Source organism: Panthera leo, chromosome D4 (genome assembly GCF_018350215.1).
Source record: "Panthera leo isolate Ple1 chromosome D4, P.leo_Ple1_pat1.1, whole genome shotgun sequence".
NCBI classification, from domain to species: Eukaryota; Metazoa; Chordata; class Mammalia; order Carnivora; family Felidae; genus Panthera; species Panthera leo.
Window position 1 is genome coordinate 83,899,853 of NC_056691.1, and position 14,484 is coordinate 83,914,336.

At 38.2% G+C, this 14,484-nt stretch overlaps 1 protein-coding gene across 7 annotated transcripts in view; it reads left to right on the forward strand.

The window, feature by feature from the left end:
• GAPVD1 (GTPase activating protein and VPS9 domains 1) overlaps nucleotides 1–14,484 on the forward strand; it is a 72,057-nt gene that overhangs the window by 19,563 nt on the left and 38,010 nt on the right. For all 7 annotated transcript variants that reach the window (XM_042914186.1, XM_042914180.1, XM_042914185.1 and 4 more), the window contains exons 2-6: nucleotides 6,627–6,844; nucleotides 8,657–9,500; nucleotides 11,236–11,322; nucleotides 13,116–13,250; nucleotides 13,396–13,585. In XM_042914186.1, coding sequence (XP_042770120.1) covers nucleotides 6,660–6,844; nucleotides 8,657–9,500; nucleotides 11,236–11,322; nucleotides 13,116–13,250; nucleotides 13,396–13,585 — 1,441 coding nt within the window. In that variant the 5' untranslated portion in view covers nucleotides 6,627–6,659. The remainder of the gene's footprint in view (nucleotides 1–6,626; nucleotides 6,845–8,656; nucleotides 9,501–11,235; nucleotides 11,323–13,115; nucleotides 13,251–13,395; nucleotides 13,586–14,484) is intronic.

The following is a 14,484-nucleotide window of genomic DNA, read 5'->3' on the forward strand; positions in this document are numbered from 1 at the left end:
AGGGGCAGAGAGAGAGAGGGAGACACGGAATCTGAAGCAGGCTCCGGGCTCTGAGCTATTGGCACAGAGCCTGAAGCAGGGCTCAAACTCCTGAACCATGAGATCATGACTTGAGTGTAAGCCGGACGCTTTACCGACTGAGCCACCCAGGTGCCCGCCCTTTAATTTTTTTGTTAATGTTTATTTAAAAAATTTTTTTAATTTTTTTAAACGTTTATTTGTTATTGAGAGACAGAGAGAGACAGAGCTTGAGCAGGGGAGGGACAGAGAGAGAGGGAGACACAGAATTGGAAGCAGGCTCCAGGCTCTGAGCTGTCAGCACAGAGCCCGACGCGGGGCCCAAACTCACAAACTGCAAGATCATGACCTGAGCCGAAGTCGGACGCCTAACTGACTGAGCCACCCAGGCACCCCTGTTAATGTTTAGTTTTGAGAGACAGAGAGAGAGACACAGAGCACGAGCAGGGGAAGGGCAGAAAGAGAGAGAGGGAGACACAAAGAACCTGAAGCAGGCTCCAGGCTCTCAGCTGTCAACACAGAGCCCGATGCAGGGCTCAAACCCATGAACCGTGAGGTCATGACTTGAGCCGAAGTCAGACGCTTAACCAACTGAGCCTCCCAGGCACCCTCACTTTTTTTTTTTTTTTTTTTTAAAGAGAGAGCACGAGTAGATGAGAGCACGATAATGAGTGATAATTGAGCATTTTTTCATGTGTTGGTTGGCCGTCTGGATGTCTTCTTTGGAGAAGTGTCTATTCATGTCTTTTGCCCATTTCTTTACTGGATTATTTGCTTTTGGGGTGTTGAGTTTGATAAGTTCTTTATAGATTTTGGATACTAACCCTTTATCTGATGTGTCAGTTGCAAATATCTTCTCCCATTCTGTTGGTTGCCTTTTAGTTGTGCTGATTGTTTCTTTTGCTGTGCAGAAGCTTTTTATTTCGATGAGTTCCTGATAGGTCATTTTTGCTTTTGTTTCCCTTGCCTGTGGAGGCGTGTTGAGTAAGAAGTTGCTGCGGCCAAGGTCAAAGAGGTTTTTGCCTGCTTTCTCCTAGAGGATTTTGATGGCTTCCTGTCTTACATTTAGGTCTTTCATCCACTTTGAGTTTATTTTTGTGTATGGTGTAAGAAAGTGGTCCAGGTTCATTTTTTTGCATGTTGCTGTCCAGTTTTCCTAGCACCACTTGCTGAAGAGACTGTCTTTATTCCATTGGATATTCTTTCCTGCTTTGTCAAAGATTAATTGGCCATAAGTTTGTGGGTCCATTTCTGGGTTCTCTGTTCTGTTGATTTAAGTGTCTGTTTTTGGGCCATTATCCACCTGTATTTTAAATGAGTGTAAACTCAGATGAAGTAGATATCACTAGAAGCCAGTTGAAGTAAAAACCAATAGATAAAAGGAACTTTAAGGAGTCAATTATTAACAGAACTGAAAATTAAGGTAGATGTGAGTGACAAAATGTTTAGGTTAGTCTGTTGAGAGCAAGGGCTGTTTTTGAATCAGAACTGGGTCAGTGTGAATTTTGATGTAGCTACTTGCTAGATACATCAACCCTTTTCTCAACTGTTAAATGAAGTTAATGAGAGCACAGTCATCATAGGGTTTTAAGGATTCAATGAGGAAAAAATAGCAGTGCCTGGAATAATAAAGTTCTAAATAAATGTTAGCTTGATAGAGTATTATTGTTTGTTTGATATTGACAATGTTGTTACTTTTCAGGATACTAACTTATTTGCAGATGTTTGTACTTTCCTGTTGTCTTCAGTATGGTAAAATTTCCCACTTTTAGTTGTTTCTGCCTATATTTTATTTAAGCTATTTCCCGGTAGCTGTTAACTCCTCTTGTGTTATAGGGTGCCTTAGAAGAGCAGAACAACTTTATAGACTTTACTTTTTACATTCTCCAACCCTCTTTTGGCAACTGTGGGTTTTTTTTTTTTTTTTTGCTTTTTTTAATGTTTATTTACTTTTGAGAGAGAGAGAGAGAGACAGCGCAACAGGGGAGGGGCAGAGAGAGAGAGAGAGAAAGGGGACACAGAATCCGAAGCAGGCTCCAGGGTCCTAGCTGTCAGCACAGAGCCCGATTCAGGGCTCGAACCCATGAACTGTGAGATCATGACCTGAGATGAAATCGGATGCTTAACCGACTGAGCCACCCACGCACCCCGGCAACTATTGTTTTTAAGCAGTGACCTGTTAGGGATTATTATTTGTGTGTGTTGGGGGGGGGGGGAGTATTTTTTTTTCAGAATGTGTGAGCTAATAATAATCTTGGTGCTGTACCTGATTTGAGTTCACTTAACATGATTGAGCTCCTCCTACCTGCCATGAGGTATGTTAGGACACAAAGTTGAATTCTCTCCCTCAGTGTTTACAGTCTAAGAGGAGAGATAGAGATGTAATATCATTATACTCCAGTGTGTGGTACATGTTGTATAAAATAGTATTCAGCATATGAATTCAATTTAGGTAAACTGGACATAAATATAGGTCAGAGTTAATATTTTTAACCTCTTAACATTTTACCCAGTGGTTTACTGACATTTTCTTTTTTTTTTTTTTAATTTAATTCAATTTTTAAAATTTACATCCAAGTTAGTTAGCTTATAGTGCAACAATGATTTTAGGGGTACATTCCTTAATGCCCCTTACCCATGTAGCTAATCCCCCCTCCCACAACCCTTCCAGTAACCCTCTGTTCTCCATATTTAAGAGTCTGTTATGTTTTGTCCCCCTCCCTGTTTTTATATTATTTTTGCTTCCCTTGTGTTTATCTGTTCTATGTCTTAAAGTCCTCATATGAGTGAAGTCCTATGATATTTGTCTTTCTCTGACTAATTTCGCTTAGCGTAATACCCTCTAGTTCCATCAATGTAGTTGCAAATGGCAAGATTTCATTGGTTTGATTGCCATTTACTGACATTTTCTTATGTTTATATGGTAATGAGAAGATTATGGATTTATACAATAATATTTTATTTTATTTATAATTTTTATTTTTATTTTTTTATATAATAATGTTTTAAAAAGTATCATCTTGTATGGTAACCTATTAACCTGTTTTTTTGCCACCACTCAGACCAGCTAATTATAGAAAGAAAAAGTACTGAAACATACAATTCTTGAACTTGATGAAAGGAAAAAAAATGCTTAGCAAGTTTGTCTAGACTTACCTAAAATATCTTTGATTTGGAGCTATTGAGGGATTTAGAAGGTGAATTCTTGTTTAGATTAGGTGGAGCATTACTTGCATGTGTTAAATTTTTTTTAAGTGAAGCTATATTTGAAGGTTTTAATTTCTAAATTGCATAAATTGGTTCATATTTTGCTATGTCACTGGAAACATTTTATGTGTCCTCTCTATCTTGAACAGTATTTCGGTTATAATTAGACTGTGAGCTCCTTGAGATTAGGGGACCTGGCTAAGCTCCAGAAAAGCTCAGTAATATATTTGTTGAATTAAATTGTATTAAAGCAGCAAGAATGGCACAGTTTGAGAATTTCTAAAATATTTTTTCCTATTTTTTTATTATGAAAAATTTCTAACATAACTGAAATTGTTGAAGGATAGTATAGTGATCATCAACTACCCTTCACCTAGATTCAACAATTGTTTACATTTTGCTGCATTTAAAAAATCTCCTGGGGCACCTGGGTAGCTCTGTTGGTTAAGCGTCTGACTTTAGCTCAGGTCATGGTCTTGTAGTCTGTGGGTTTGAGCCCCACGTCGGGCTCTGTGCTAACAGCTTGGAACCTGGAGCCTGTTTCAGAGTCTGTTATCTCCCTCTCTCTCTGAGCCTCCCCTACTCATGCTCTGGCTCGCTCGCTCTCTGTCAAAAATAAAGAAAAAATTGTTTTTAATCTCTTATTTTTTTGCTGAACCATATACAAGGAAGTTGCAGACATCCTTAACACTATACTTTTATATACTTGAGCATGCATCTCTTAAAAATAAGATATTCTCCTGAGTAACCACAGGATTTTTGCATCATTCTTGTAGGGATCAGGGTAATAATAATGGCGTACTGGCTGTATCATCTATCTACCACTTGTGTGGCCCTGAGCAAATTACTCAGCATCCCCGAGCCTCAGTTTCCTGGGCTTCAGAGCCCTTGTTTCAGAGGGATATTATGAAGAGGGAATGTTTAAAGTTCCTAGAAGCACACCAGGCACCATTTTCAGTTTATAACCTGTTTCTCCATATGATACTCAACTGTGGTGAATAATACCATACCTACTCTTGTTCCTAGAGTTGGAAACTTTTACCTTATTTTCCCCAATTGTGATGAACAAATCTTGTGTTTCTGCCTCGTAACATGTCCCAAACTTGTCCTGTTCTTTCTATTGCTACTGCATTTCCTGCCTACCGACAACTTTGTTGTCTCTCTTCATCTAGTCTTATCCCCGTGTCCTCATTTTTTTCCTTACTGCTGGAGTTTATGTTCTCAAATATAAATATTATCATTATAGGAGCTTAAACTCCTATTTAAAACTTTTCCCAACACCTACAGTGCAAAGTCTAAGTTTCTTGACTCTGGCTTTTGTGTACCTTTTGTCTCTGCAGCCTTATCTCTCATTTTACCCATTCTCCACCTCTCCCCACCTCACTGAACACACAGACACAGTCCCCCAGACTGTAGGAAGCCATGAGTAACTCTCTAAATGTACTCTTCGTTATACGCCTCTGTGCCTTTGCTTGGTTCTATCTGGAACTCCACCCCACCCACCATCCTCTTTATGTCTGGCAAATACTCGTCTCTCCCCTCCCCAGCCCCTCAACTTGCCTTTCAAGACTAGGTGCAGGTATCTAACTCCTCAATCGTTTCTTCTCTTTTTGTCCCCCCCTCCACATTGTACAGTCTTCTAGCATAACACCCATTACATTTTCGGACAGCCATTTGCTTGCGTGTCTGCTTCATTCTGCTAGGTTAGGAAGTTCTTGAGGGTACACATTAGATTTTATTCCTTTTGTATTTCTGGTACCTAATATGTTGCTTGTACCAGGATGATAAATGTAGATATTGTGTCCACTTTTTATGGGTGAAAAAAATCTGAGGTTCAGAGAATATGCTTTATGTGCCCAAGTAATAGCACTAATTAATGAAGTATTCAGGTCTTTAAGAGCCCATTTCAGTACTGTTTTCATTAACTGTAATACTTCTTACAATTGCAATCATTTATTCAGTGATTCTGTTCTTAGTCTATGAACCTAGAGCCCCCTAGAGGATGTTAGAGTTCCCACATGGAAGTCTACAAATTGTCTGTAAACTGAGTTAATATGATTTTATAAGTATATGTCTGTATGTCACCAGTTATTTTTTGAATGTACCCAGATACTTTTGTTATTAACAATGAATCATCTTAGTGGACATACTTACATCTTTTGAGAAGAGAGCAATATGAGGGCCTTCATGATACAGGAGATTTAGAATAACAGCTTTGTGTGGTTTGCTGGAGAATTGATAAAGTATAAGAGAGTGGTCTTTGGAAGCAATAAGATTCAGGTTAGATGGTAATATCTGAAATTTTCCTAGTTTTCAGTAGTTCATTAAAATAAGAAAGTTAAAAAAATTCCTGAAATGAAAATTATTAATTGCTAAACCTGTTTATGTCAGGCAGCTTTAAAAAAACATTTCTAGCTGCTACCATAATGTTTAATTCTGTTTTTTTGGTCTTAGCACCAAAAAAAAAAAATTTCAATATATGAGCAGTTTTTTTTTTTTTTAATTTTTTAATGTTTATTTATTTTTGACAGAGAGAGAGAGCGAGCAAGCATGAGTGGGGGAGGGGCAGAGAGAGAGGGAGACACAGAATCCGAAGCAGGCTCCAGGCCCTGAGCTGTCAGCACAGAGCCTGACGCGGGGCCTGAACTCACAGACTGCGAGATCATGACATGAGCCGAAGTCAGTTGCTCAACCGACTGAGCCACCCGGGCGCCCCATATGTGAACAGTTTTTAATGGATCTGTAAACATATTGAGAGCTTTGAGGTCTGGGTTGTCATCTCCGTTAAAATGTGAATTCACTACAAATGTATTGTTTTATCAATTCCAAATCCATTAAGGTCACTCATGAATCTGATTGGCTGGGACAACTTTTTTCCTAGCTTTATTGAGATATAATTGACATATAACATTGTGTAAGTTTAAGGTACATAATGTGATGATTTGATACACAAACGTATTGCAAAGGTTAATAAGGTTAATTAACACCTCCTTTACCTCATATAATTACCGTTTTGTTGTTGTAGTTATGGTAAGGACATTGAAGCTATACTGTCATAGTAATTTTCAAGTGTACAATTGTAATGGTAATTCTTTTTTTTTTTTAAGTTTACTTATTATTCGAGAGAGAGAGTGAGAGAGAGCATGAGCAGGGGGAGGGCAGAGAGAGAGGGAGAGAGAGCAAGCCCCAGGCAGGCTCTGTGCTGTCAGTGCTGAGCCCTACTTGGGCCTCAGTCTCATGAACTGTGAGATCATGACCGGAGCTGGAATCAAGAGTCGGACACTCAACTGACTAAATGCCCCTAAATGTAGCCTAATTCTTAATGTATTCTCCTACCCCTTTTGATTTTGGAAAACAATTTAAGTGACATCAAATTTTTAAATTTGTCTTTTTCCTCTTAGTGATTAGCCTTTGTACCTGCCCTGCATTTGAAGATGGTGAAGCTGGATATTCATACTCTGGCCCATCACCTCAAGCAGGAACGCTTGTATGTAAACTCTGAGAAACAGCTCATTCAGAGGCTAAATGCAGATGTACTTAAGACGGCTGAAAAGTTGTATCGGACAGCATGGATTGCTAAGCAGCAGAGAATTAATTTGGACCGGCTTATCATAACCAGGTAAAGAAAAAGTTTTATGAACCACTGGAGTTCTGTGCTCACTGGTAACTGTAAATCTATTTCCTACAAAGTGCATGGTTTCAGACAGTTTGAGTCAACATTAAAGTGAGTTTTTGTCTATTAATTAAGCACTGTTACAGAGAATTATACCTTTAGTGTTAATATTTTATACCACATCAATTAATTTTGTCTCTTTATATATGTAACATTTTATTGTTGCTGAGAGTAAATTATCTTGTGTTCCACTTTTTTTCATTTTTTTAAGTAGGCTCCATACCCATCATGGGGCTTGAACTCATGACCTGAGATCAAGAGTTTCATGCTCTACCAAGTGAGGAAGCTAGGCACCTCTCTGCTTTCCTAATATTACAGTTATTTTAGAGATGAAAAAAAATTTTTTTAAGTTTATTTATTTATTTTGAGAGAGAGAGAGAGAGAGTGCGTGCGTGCTTGTGCGTGCAGGCAGGGGAGAGGCAAAAAGGGAGAGAGAGAGAATCCCAAGCAGCTCAGAGCCCAAGGGGCTTGATCTCAAGAACCTGTGAAATTATGACCTGAGCTGAAATCAAGGGACACTTAACCGACTGAGCCATCCAGGCGAGTGACCCAGTTTTTAAGTAATCTCTACACCCAATGTGGGGCTTGAACTCATAACCCTGAGATGAAGAGTTGCGTGTTCCACTGACTGAGCCAGCCAGACATGCCCTTTTTTCCTAATATTATTTAACATATAGTTGGCTCTTGAACAACAAATAGGTTTGACCTTGGCGGGTCCACTTATATGTGGATTTTTTAGAGTAAAGTACTGTAAATGTATTTTTGTCTTATGATTTTCTTATGACATTTTCTTTTCTCTAGCTTACTTTATTGTAAGAATACAGTATATAATACTTATACAAAATATGTGTTAATCGACTTTATGTTATCTGTAAGGCTTTCTTCTGGTCAACAGTAGACTATTAGTAGTTAAGTGTTTGAGGAGTCAGAAGTTAGATGTGGATTTTCCACTGCACCTGGGGTCAGTGCCCCTGATGCCTGCATTGTTCAAGGGCCAACTGTATACATTTCCATGTTTTGATACTATTTGTCTACTTCTTCGTTTAGAAATGTTTTTCACTGTGTTAATACCTTATTGTTCTATTGTTCTAAGAAGCAGTTTTTAACTGTAAGAAGAGTGGTGCTGAGGTATAACGTTGAGAAAAGCGAGACACAGGAAAGTACATACTGTATGATTCCATTTATGTGACATTGAAAAAAAATAGGACCAATCTTTGATGGGAGAAATCAGAATAACGGTGGGGCGCCTGGGTGGCTCAGTTGTTTGAGCATCCGACTTCGGCTCACGTGTTGATCTCACGGTTTGTGGGTTTGAGCCCCGCGTTGGGCTCTGTGCTGACAGCTCAGAGCCTGCAGCCTACTTCGGATTCTGTGTTTCCTTCTCTCTCTGCCCCTCCCCTGCTTGCACTGTTTCACTCTGTCTCTCAAAAATAAATAAATGTAAAAAATAGAAATATAATTAAAAAAAGAAATCAGAATAATGGTTATTTTTTTGATACTTTTCATTGGACCTGATTTAATATGAGGAATTTGTCCTCCTTTGTACTTTTGGTTTTGCCTTTCTTTACACATTGAGATGCTGGTGGGCTGAAAGATTTGAGCACTTTGGAGTGATCTCATTGCTGGGACTATAATCAGTCTACGTTTCAGTGGAGTTTTAGTGGAGTTTCAGTGGAGTTTCAGTGGAGTTTCAATGGAGTATATGTGTTATATTATTGTTGTTGATTTTGTTGTTTTGCTTGTCTGCTCATTTTTTAGTGCTGAAGCTTCCCCTGCTGAATGTTGCCAGCATGCCAAGATTTTGGAAGATACACAGTTTGTTGATGGATATAAGCAATTAGGATTTCAGGAGACTGCTTATGGAGAATTCTTGAGTCGGTTAAGGGAAAATCCTCGTCTTATTGCCTCCTCTTTGGTTGCTGGGGAGAAACTTAATCAGGAGAACACACAAAGTGTTATTTACACAGTTTTTACCTCCCTCTATGGCAACTGCATTATGCAAGAAGATGAAAGCTACCTCCTTCAGGTTTTGAGATACTTGATTGAATTTGAACTTAAAGAAAGTGACAACCCCAGGCGACTTTTGAGGAGAGGAACTTGTGCCTTCAGCATCTTATTTAAACTTTTTTCTGAAGGACTGTTTTCTGCCAAACTTTTTCTCACAGCTACTTTACATGAGCCAATCATGCAACTACTTGTTGAAGACGAAGATCACCTGGAAACAGATCCAAACAAGCTAATCGAGAGGTTCTCCCCATCTCAACAGGAAAAACTCTTCGGAGAGAAAGGCTCAGATAGATTCAGGCAAAAGGTTCAAGAGATGGTGGATTCCAATGAAGCCAAACTGGTGGCTTTGGTGAACAAATTCATTGGTTATCTCAAACAGAACACATACTGCTTTCCACATAGTTTGAGGTGGATTGTGTCACAGATGTACAAAACCCTCTCCTGTGTAGATAGACTGGAAGTTGGGGAAGTCAGGGCAATGTGTACTGATCTCCTTTTGGCCTGCTTCATCTGTCCTGCAGTTGTCAATCCAGAACAGTATGGAATAATTTCTGATGCTCCTATTAATGAGGTGGCAAGATTTAATCTGATGCAGGTATGTTTTTGCTATTATTATTAGTGTGGCGTTCAGTTGAAAATCATTTGATTAGGTAGATGCGAATAGAAAATACGATGATAATATTTATATATTCTTACCATTCCTTTGCCTCAAACTGCCTTAAATGTTTTCTTCTTAAGAAATGGAAGCAGTTATTATATTGGGATTTAAAAATATTGTCAAATATTTTAGTCATAAAATATTTTGTGTTGGTTTTTAAATAGAGTCCTCAGATTTGAATGTATAGTTGGTTAGATTGTCTAGAACAGGGCCACCGTCCCTTTCCCATGATTTCAAAACCTTAGCATGATTGAAAATCTTTATACATCATTTTCTTTCTTTCTTTTTTTTTTAATGTTTATTTATTTTTGAGACAGAGAGAGACAGAGCATGAACGGGGAGGCTCAGAGAGAGAGGGAGACAGAATCTGAAACAGGCTCCAGGCTCTGAGCAGTCAGAGCCCGACGCGGGGCTTGAACTCACGGACCGCGAGATCGTGACCTGAGCCGAAGTCGGACGCTTAACCGACTGAGCCACCCAGGCGCCCCTATACATCATTTTCTATACATTGTTTAGTAGCAAAACTTAACTTGAACTCACATGAGGCTGTTTATCATCGTTACTCCATTTGCTGCTAATGAATGTTCCTGTTTTGCTGCAGAAATGTTAATACATTTGATTACAGAATGCCACCCTTAATACTGGCTGTGTTACATCTATGCACTGATCAGCCTTTCAAAAATTACAAATTTTGAAATCTGAAACTCTTGAGGACCTAAGAGTTTTAGAAAGAGGAGTTCTGTGTGTGTATTAGCATTCCTTACCCCCCCCCCCCCCGCCAATCATCTGAACTACTGAAATCATGTTACTTCTTAAGACAATCTTTTAATCATATCCTATCCCACAGAAATACTGTGAAGAAGAGATTGAGTTTATTTGGAATAGATTGTATCTTTGGATGATTTTATTTTTAAACGATAAGCTTTTTTTTCATGGTTAGTTCTATTATATTGGTATGTTTAGCAATTAACTATAAAGAATCCCCAAAATAAAATTAAAAAATTTTTATTACCTGTGAAACACTAAATTTATTCTAAGATAGTGTAGTTGTAGTTTTTGTTTTTGTCGTTCCAATAAAGATTGAGTCACTTATTTTCAAAATGAGCAAAAAGGGGAATTGTCCCAGATATTAAGATAATGCTATATTAGTTTTCTCCAAAGTGTCTTTACAGAGAGTAGATTAACAGTTCTCTCTTACCAGTAAGAAACTTGCTCTGTGAATTAATATTTACCTTCCAAGCAGCTATGTTCTGTAGGATTTTTAAATCTAGAAAAAAAAATTCTACCTTGAGTATTTTATGAACTATATAAGGGAAAAAGTACTTCATGTTAACTTGAAGTAGTTTGAATTTTTGCAAATGAATTTTAAGATTTCTAAATGTATGAAAAGTATAATATCAGAAACAAAGGTGTTGCATTTTTATTTCATATTGTCAGTATAATGTATAAAGCAAAATTTTCTGTTTATTGTCCATAACTCTTAATCTAAATATAGTAAAAGCTGATGTAGAGAAGATACACGTTTTATTTGGGACCCTCTTTTGCATGCTTGGTCAGATTGTGTGAATATTACTATGAAACAGATGTTTAGACTAGAATGGAAGTGCTTTCATAGAGAAGAATCTGTAAGTATCTATAGCCTGTGTCTCCCTGCCACTGCTTTGGGTTGCAGGTTGGCCGCCTTTTGCAGCAATTGGCAATGACTGGCTCTGAAGAGGGAGACCCCCGGACAAAGAGCAGCCTTGGAAAATTTGACAAAGTAAGAATGAATACTGTCTCGTGTGAAATACTATTTATAGACAATTTTGCCAGAGTATTAGTGAACTTAACTACTGTCTTTATTGTCTTTCGGTGGTGTATAAATTAAATATTCATTTCAATTACCCTTGGTATAGCCATAGAAGGATACAATATTGGATCGGCAGCATTCATTTTTTTCATTTTAGAGAGAGAGAGCGTGTGCACGTGTGAGCGGGAGAGAGAGGTGGGAAGGAGGGTGGGGAAGGGAGGGAATGGAATCTCCAGCAGGCTCCACGCTCAGGGAGGAGCCCGATGCAGGGCTCAATTCCATGACCCTGGGATCATGACCTGAGCTGAAATCAAGAGCTGGACACTCAACTGACTGAGCCACCCAGGCACCCTGGATAAGCAATATTTAAAGGAAGATGTCATGGGGCACCTGGGTAGCTCACGCTGAGCATGGAGCCTACTTGAGATTCTCTCCTTCACTCCCTCTGCCCCTCTCTCCTGCTCTTGTGTAAGTGCACACACACTCTCTCTTTCTCTCTCTAAAATACAAAAAGTTTAAAAATGATGATGTCACTAGAGATTACTTATTCTCAATTAATGAAGTGTTGAGGAGATGCCATAAGAGAGCCAAAGAGCTATTATTTTAAAAAGTGTAATTTAAGGCATCTGGCTGGCTTAGTGGGTAGAGCATGTAACTCAGTCTCAGGGTTGTGAGTTCAAGCCCCATGTTGGGTGTAGAGATTACTTTAAAAAAATTGAAAATGTTTAAGTAAATAAGTAGTTTAATTTTTTAAAAAGTCACTAAAGTTGGGAGCCTGGGTGGCTCAATTGGTTAAGCATCTGACTTTGACTCAGGTCATAATCTCACAGTTCGTGAGTTAGAGCCCCATGTTGGATTCTCTGCTATCAGTGGAGGGCCCACTTTGGATCCTCTGTCCCCTTCTCTCTCTGCCCTTCCCCTGCTCACGTTCTCTCTCAAAAATAAAAACTAAAACTTTTTTTAATAAGTTACTAAAGCAAACAAGAGATAATTGTATAGTTTTAAGTGTATTTCATAAATATGTTTTATGGCATTGTTCACTTTAATTAAGTTAGATTTTAATTAATCATAGTCAAGTAGGCTATCCATTCTACTTTGTTTAAAATTCAGAGGTTATATAGTCAAATTCTCCTTCCACCTCTGATTTCTAGCCTTTATTTCCTCCCCAAAAGATTCTTCTTCTTTTTTTCTTTTTTAATGTTTATTTATTTATTTTGAGAGAGAGGGAGAAAGCACGTGCATGTGTGCAGTAGGGGCAGAGGGAGAGGAGAGAGAGGATCCCAAGCAGGCTCCATGCCGCCATTGCAGAGCTGGATGCAGGGCTCAGTCTCATGAACTTGTGAGATCATGACCTGAGCCAGAATCAAGACTCGGATGCCTAACCAACTGAGCCGAGCCACCCAGGCACCCTTCCTCCCCAAAAGGTTCTTGATGTTCTCAGTCTTTTATGTTTTCTTCAAGAGGTCTATATGTAAACAAGCAAACTCTTACATATATTTTCCTAGGCACCCCATCCCTCCCTTTTCACAAATGGTGGTGTAGTGTGCACTGTTCTGTGTCATGTTTGTTTCACTTACCAGAATTTTGTGTAGACAATGCTATATTAATTCATGAAGAGTTTAATTTGAAACAAATTGAAACAATGTTGGGTTTAATATAATTTTCAAGAATAACTTTTTGCATGCTTGTCCCCCTTGATTAGACATTTTGTTCCCTTCTTTTAAAGGGGAAATATTTCACTTTGATTTTTCCCTGTTTAACAGAGCTGTGTTGCTGCTTTCCTTGATGTTGTGATTGGGGGCCGCGCAGTGGAGACCCCTCCAATGTCCTCCGTTAATCTTCTGGAAGGATTGAGCAGAACTGTGGTTTATATAACCTACAGTCAGCTTATTACTCTGGTAATGGCTTTATTCTTTAATAGGATTTTCTCAAAAGTCATTTATCTAAGCATGGGCAGAGTCATAGATGAGTACATTGTGTGAGAAATATATATTGTATTTGAAAAATTGATCTCACTAGCTAATGTCCTTTTACTTTTGCCAGGTGAATTTTATGAAGAGTGTAATGTCTGGAGATCAACTAAGAGAAGATAGGATGGCTCTTGACAATTTATTGGCAAACCTGCCCCAGGCAAAGCCAGGAAAAAGTAGCAGTTTAGAAATGACTCCCTATAATACTCCTCAGCTGTCTCCAGCAACCACTCCAGCAAATAAGAAGAATCGATTGCCTATAGGTAAAGAGAATTTCTCATATTCAGGCTCTCCTTAAATTTAGTATATATATATTTTTTTGGCTTTTGTTTCTGTTCAGTGTTTTGCAATATGGTTTTGAATAATTTGGGAAAGCCTTTCTCTTTATGTTTACTGATACTAATGCAATTTTTAAAAATTGCACCAATTAGTTATGGTTTATGAGTAAGTTCTAGCTTTATCTAGACCTACTTTTCATAATTAATTGAGATCATGCACCAACAGTATACTTTGATTATATTTTAGTAACTTTTCTTGGAAATCTGGATGTGCCATTTGTTATAAGTAGTCAGTATTTGGATTATGTAGCCCTGTCCTTTGTTCAAAGTTCTAAATAATAAAATAATAACTTAGTAGTTTCTGTCAGTAAAGTGGGAAATACACAGTTACTATTTCCCCAATATTGTTTTTTTTTGTTTTTTTTTTTTTTTAACATTTATTTATTTTTGAGACAGAGAGAGAGCATGAATGGGGGAGGGTCAGAGAGAGAGGGAGACACAGAATCCAAAACAGGCTCCAGGCTCTGAGCTGTCAGCACAGAGCCCAATGCGGGGCTCGAACTCACAGACTGCGAGATCATGACCTGAGCTGAAGTCGGACGTTTAACCAACTGAGCCACCCAGGCGCCCCCCCAATATTGTTAATAATGTTTTATCAAGTGAGCTAAGATACCTGTATTTTATAAAATAAAGTTTCTTTTTATTTAGTCAAGCTTATTTAAAACAATTGGGTTTAATTAAGTTCTATTCACCTAGTAAACTTCTATTATCTATCTATAAACACACTCACACAAATTGATTCAGAATTACCATGTACCAGACTCTGGATGAGCACTTTATAGATGTAGTTTCATTTAATCATGCAAAAAGTCCCCACAAAAAGA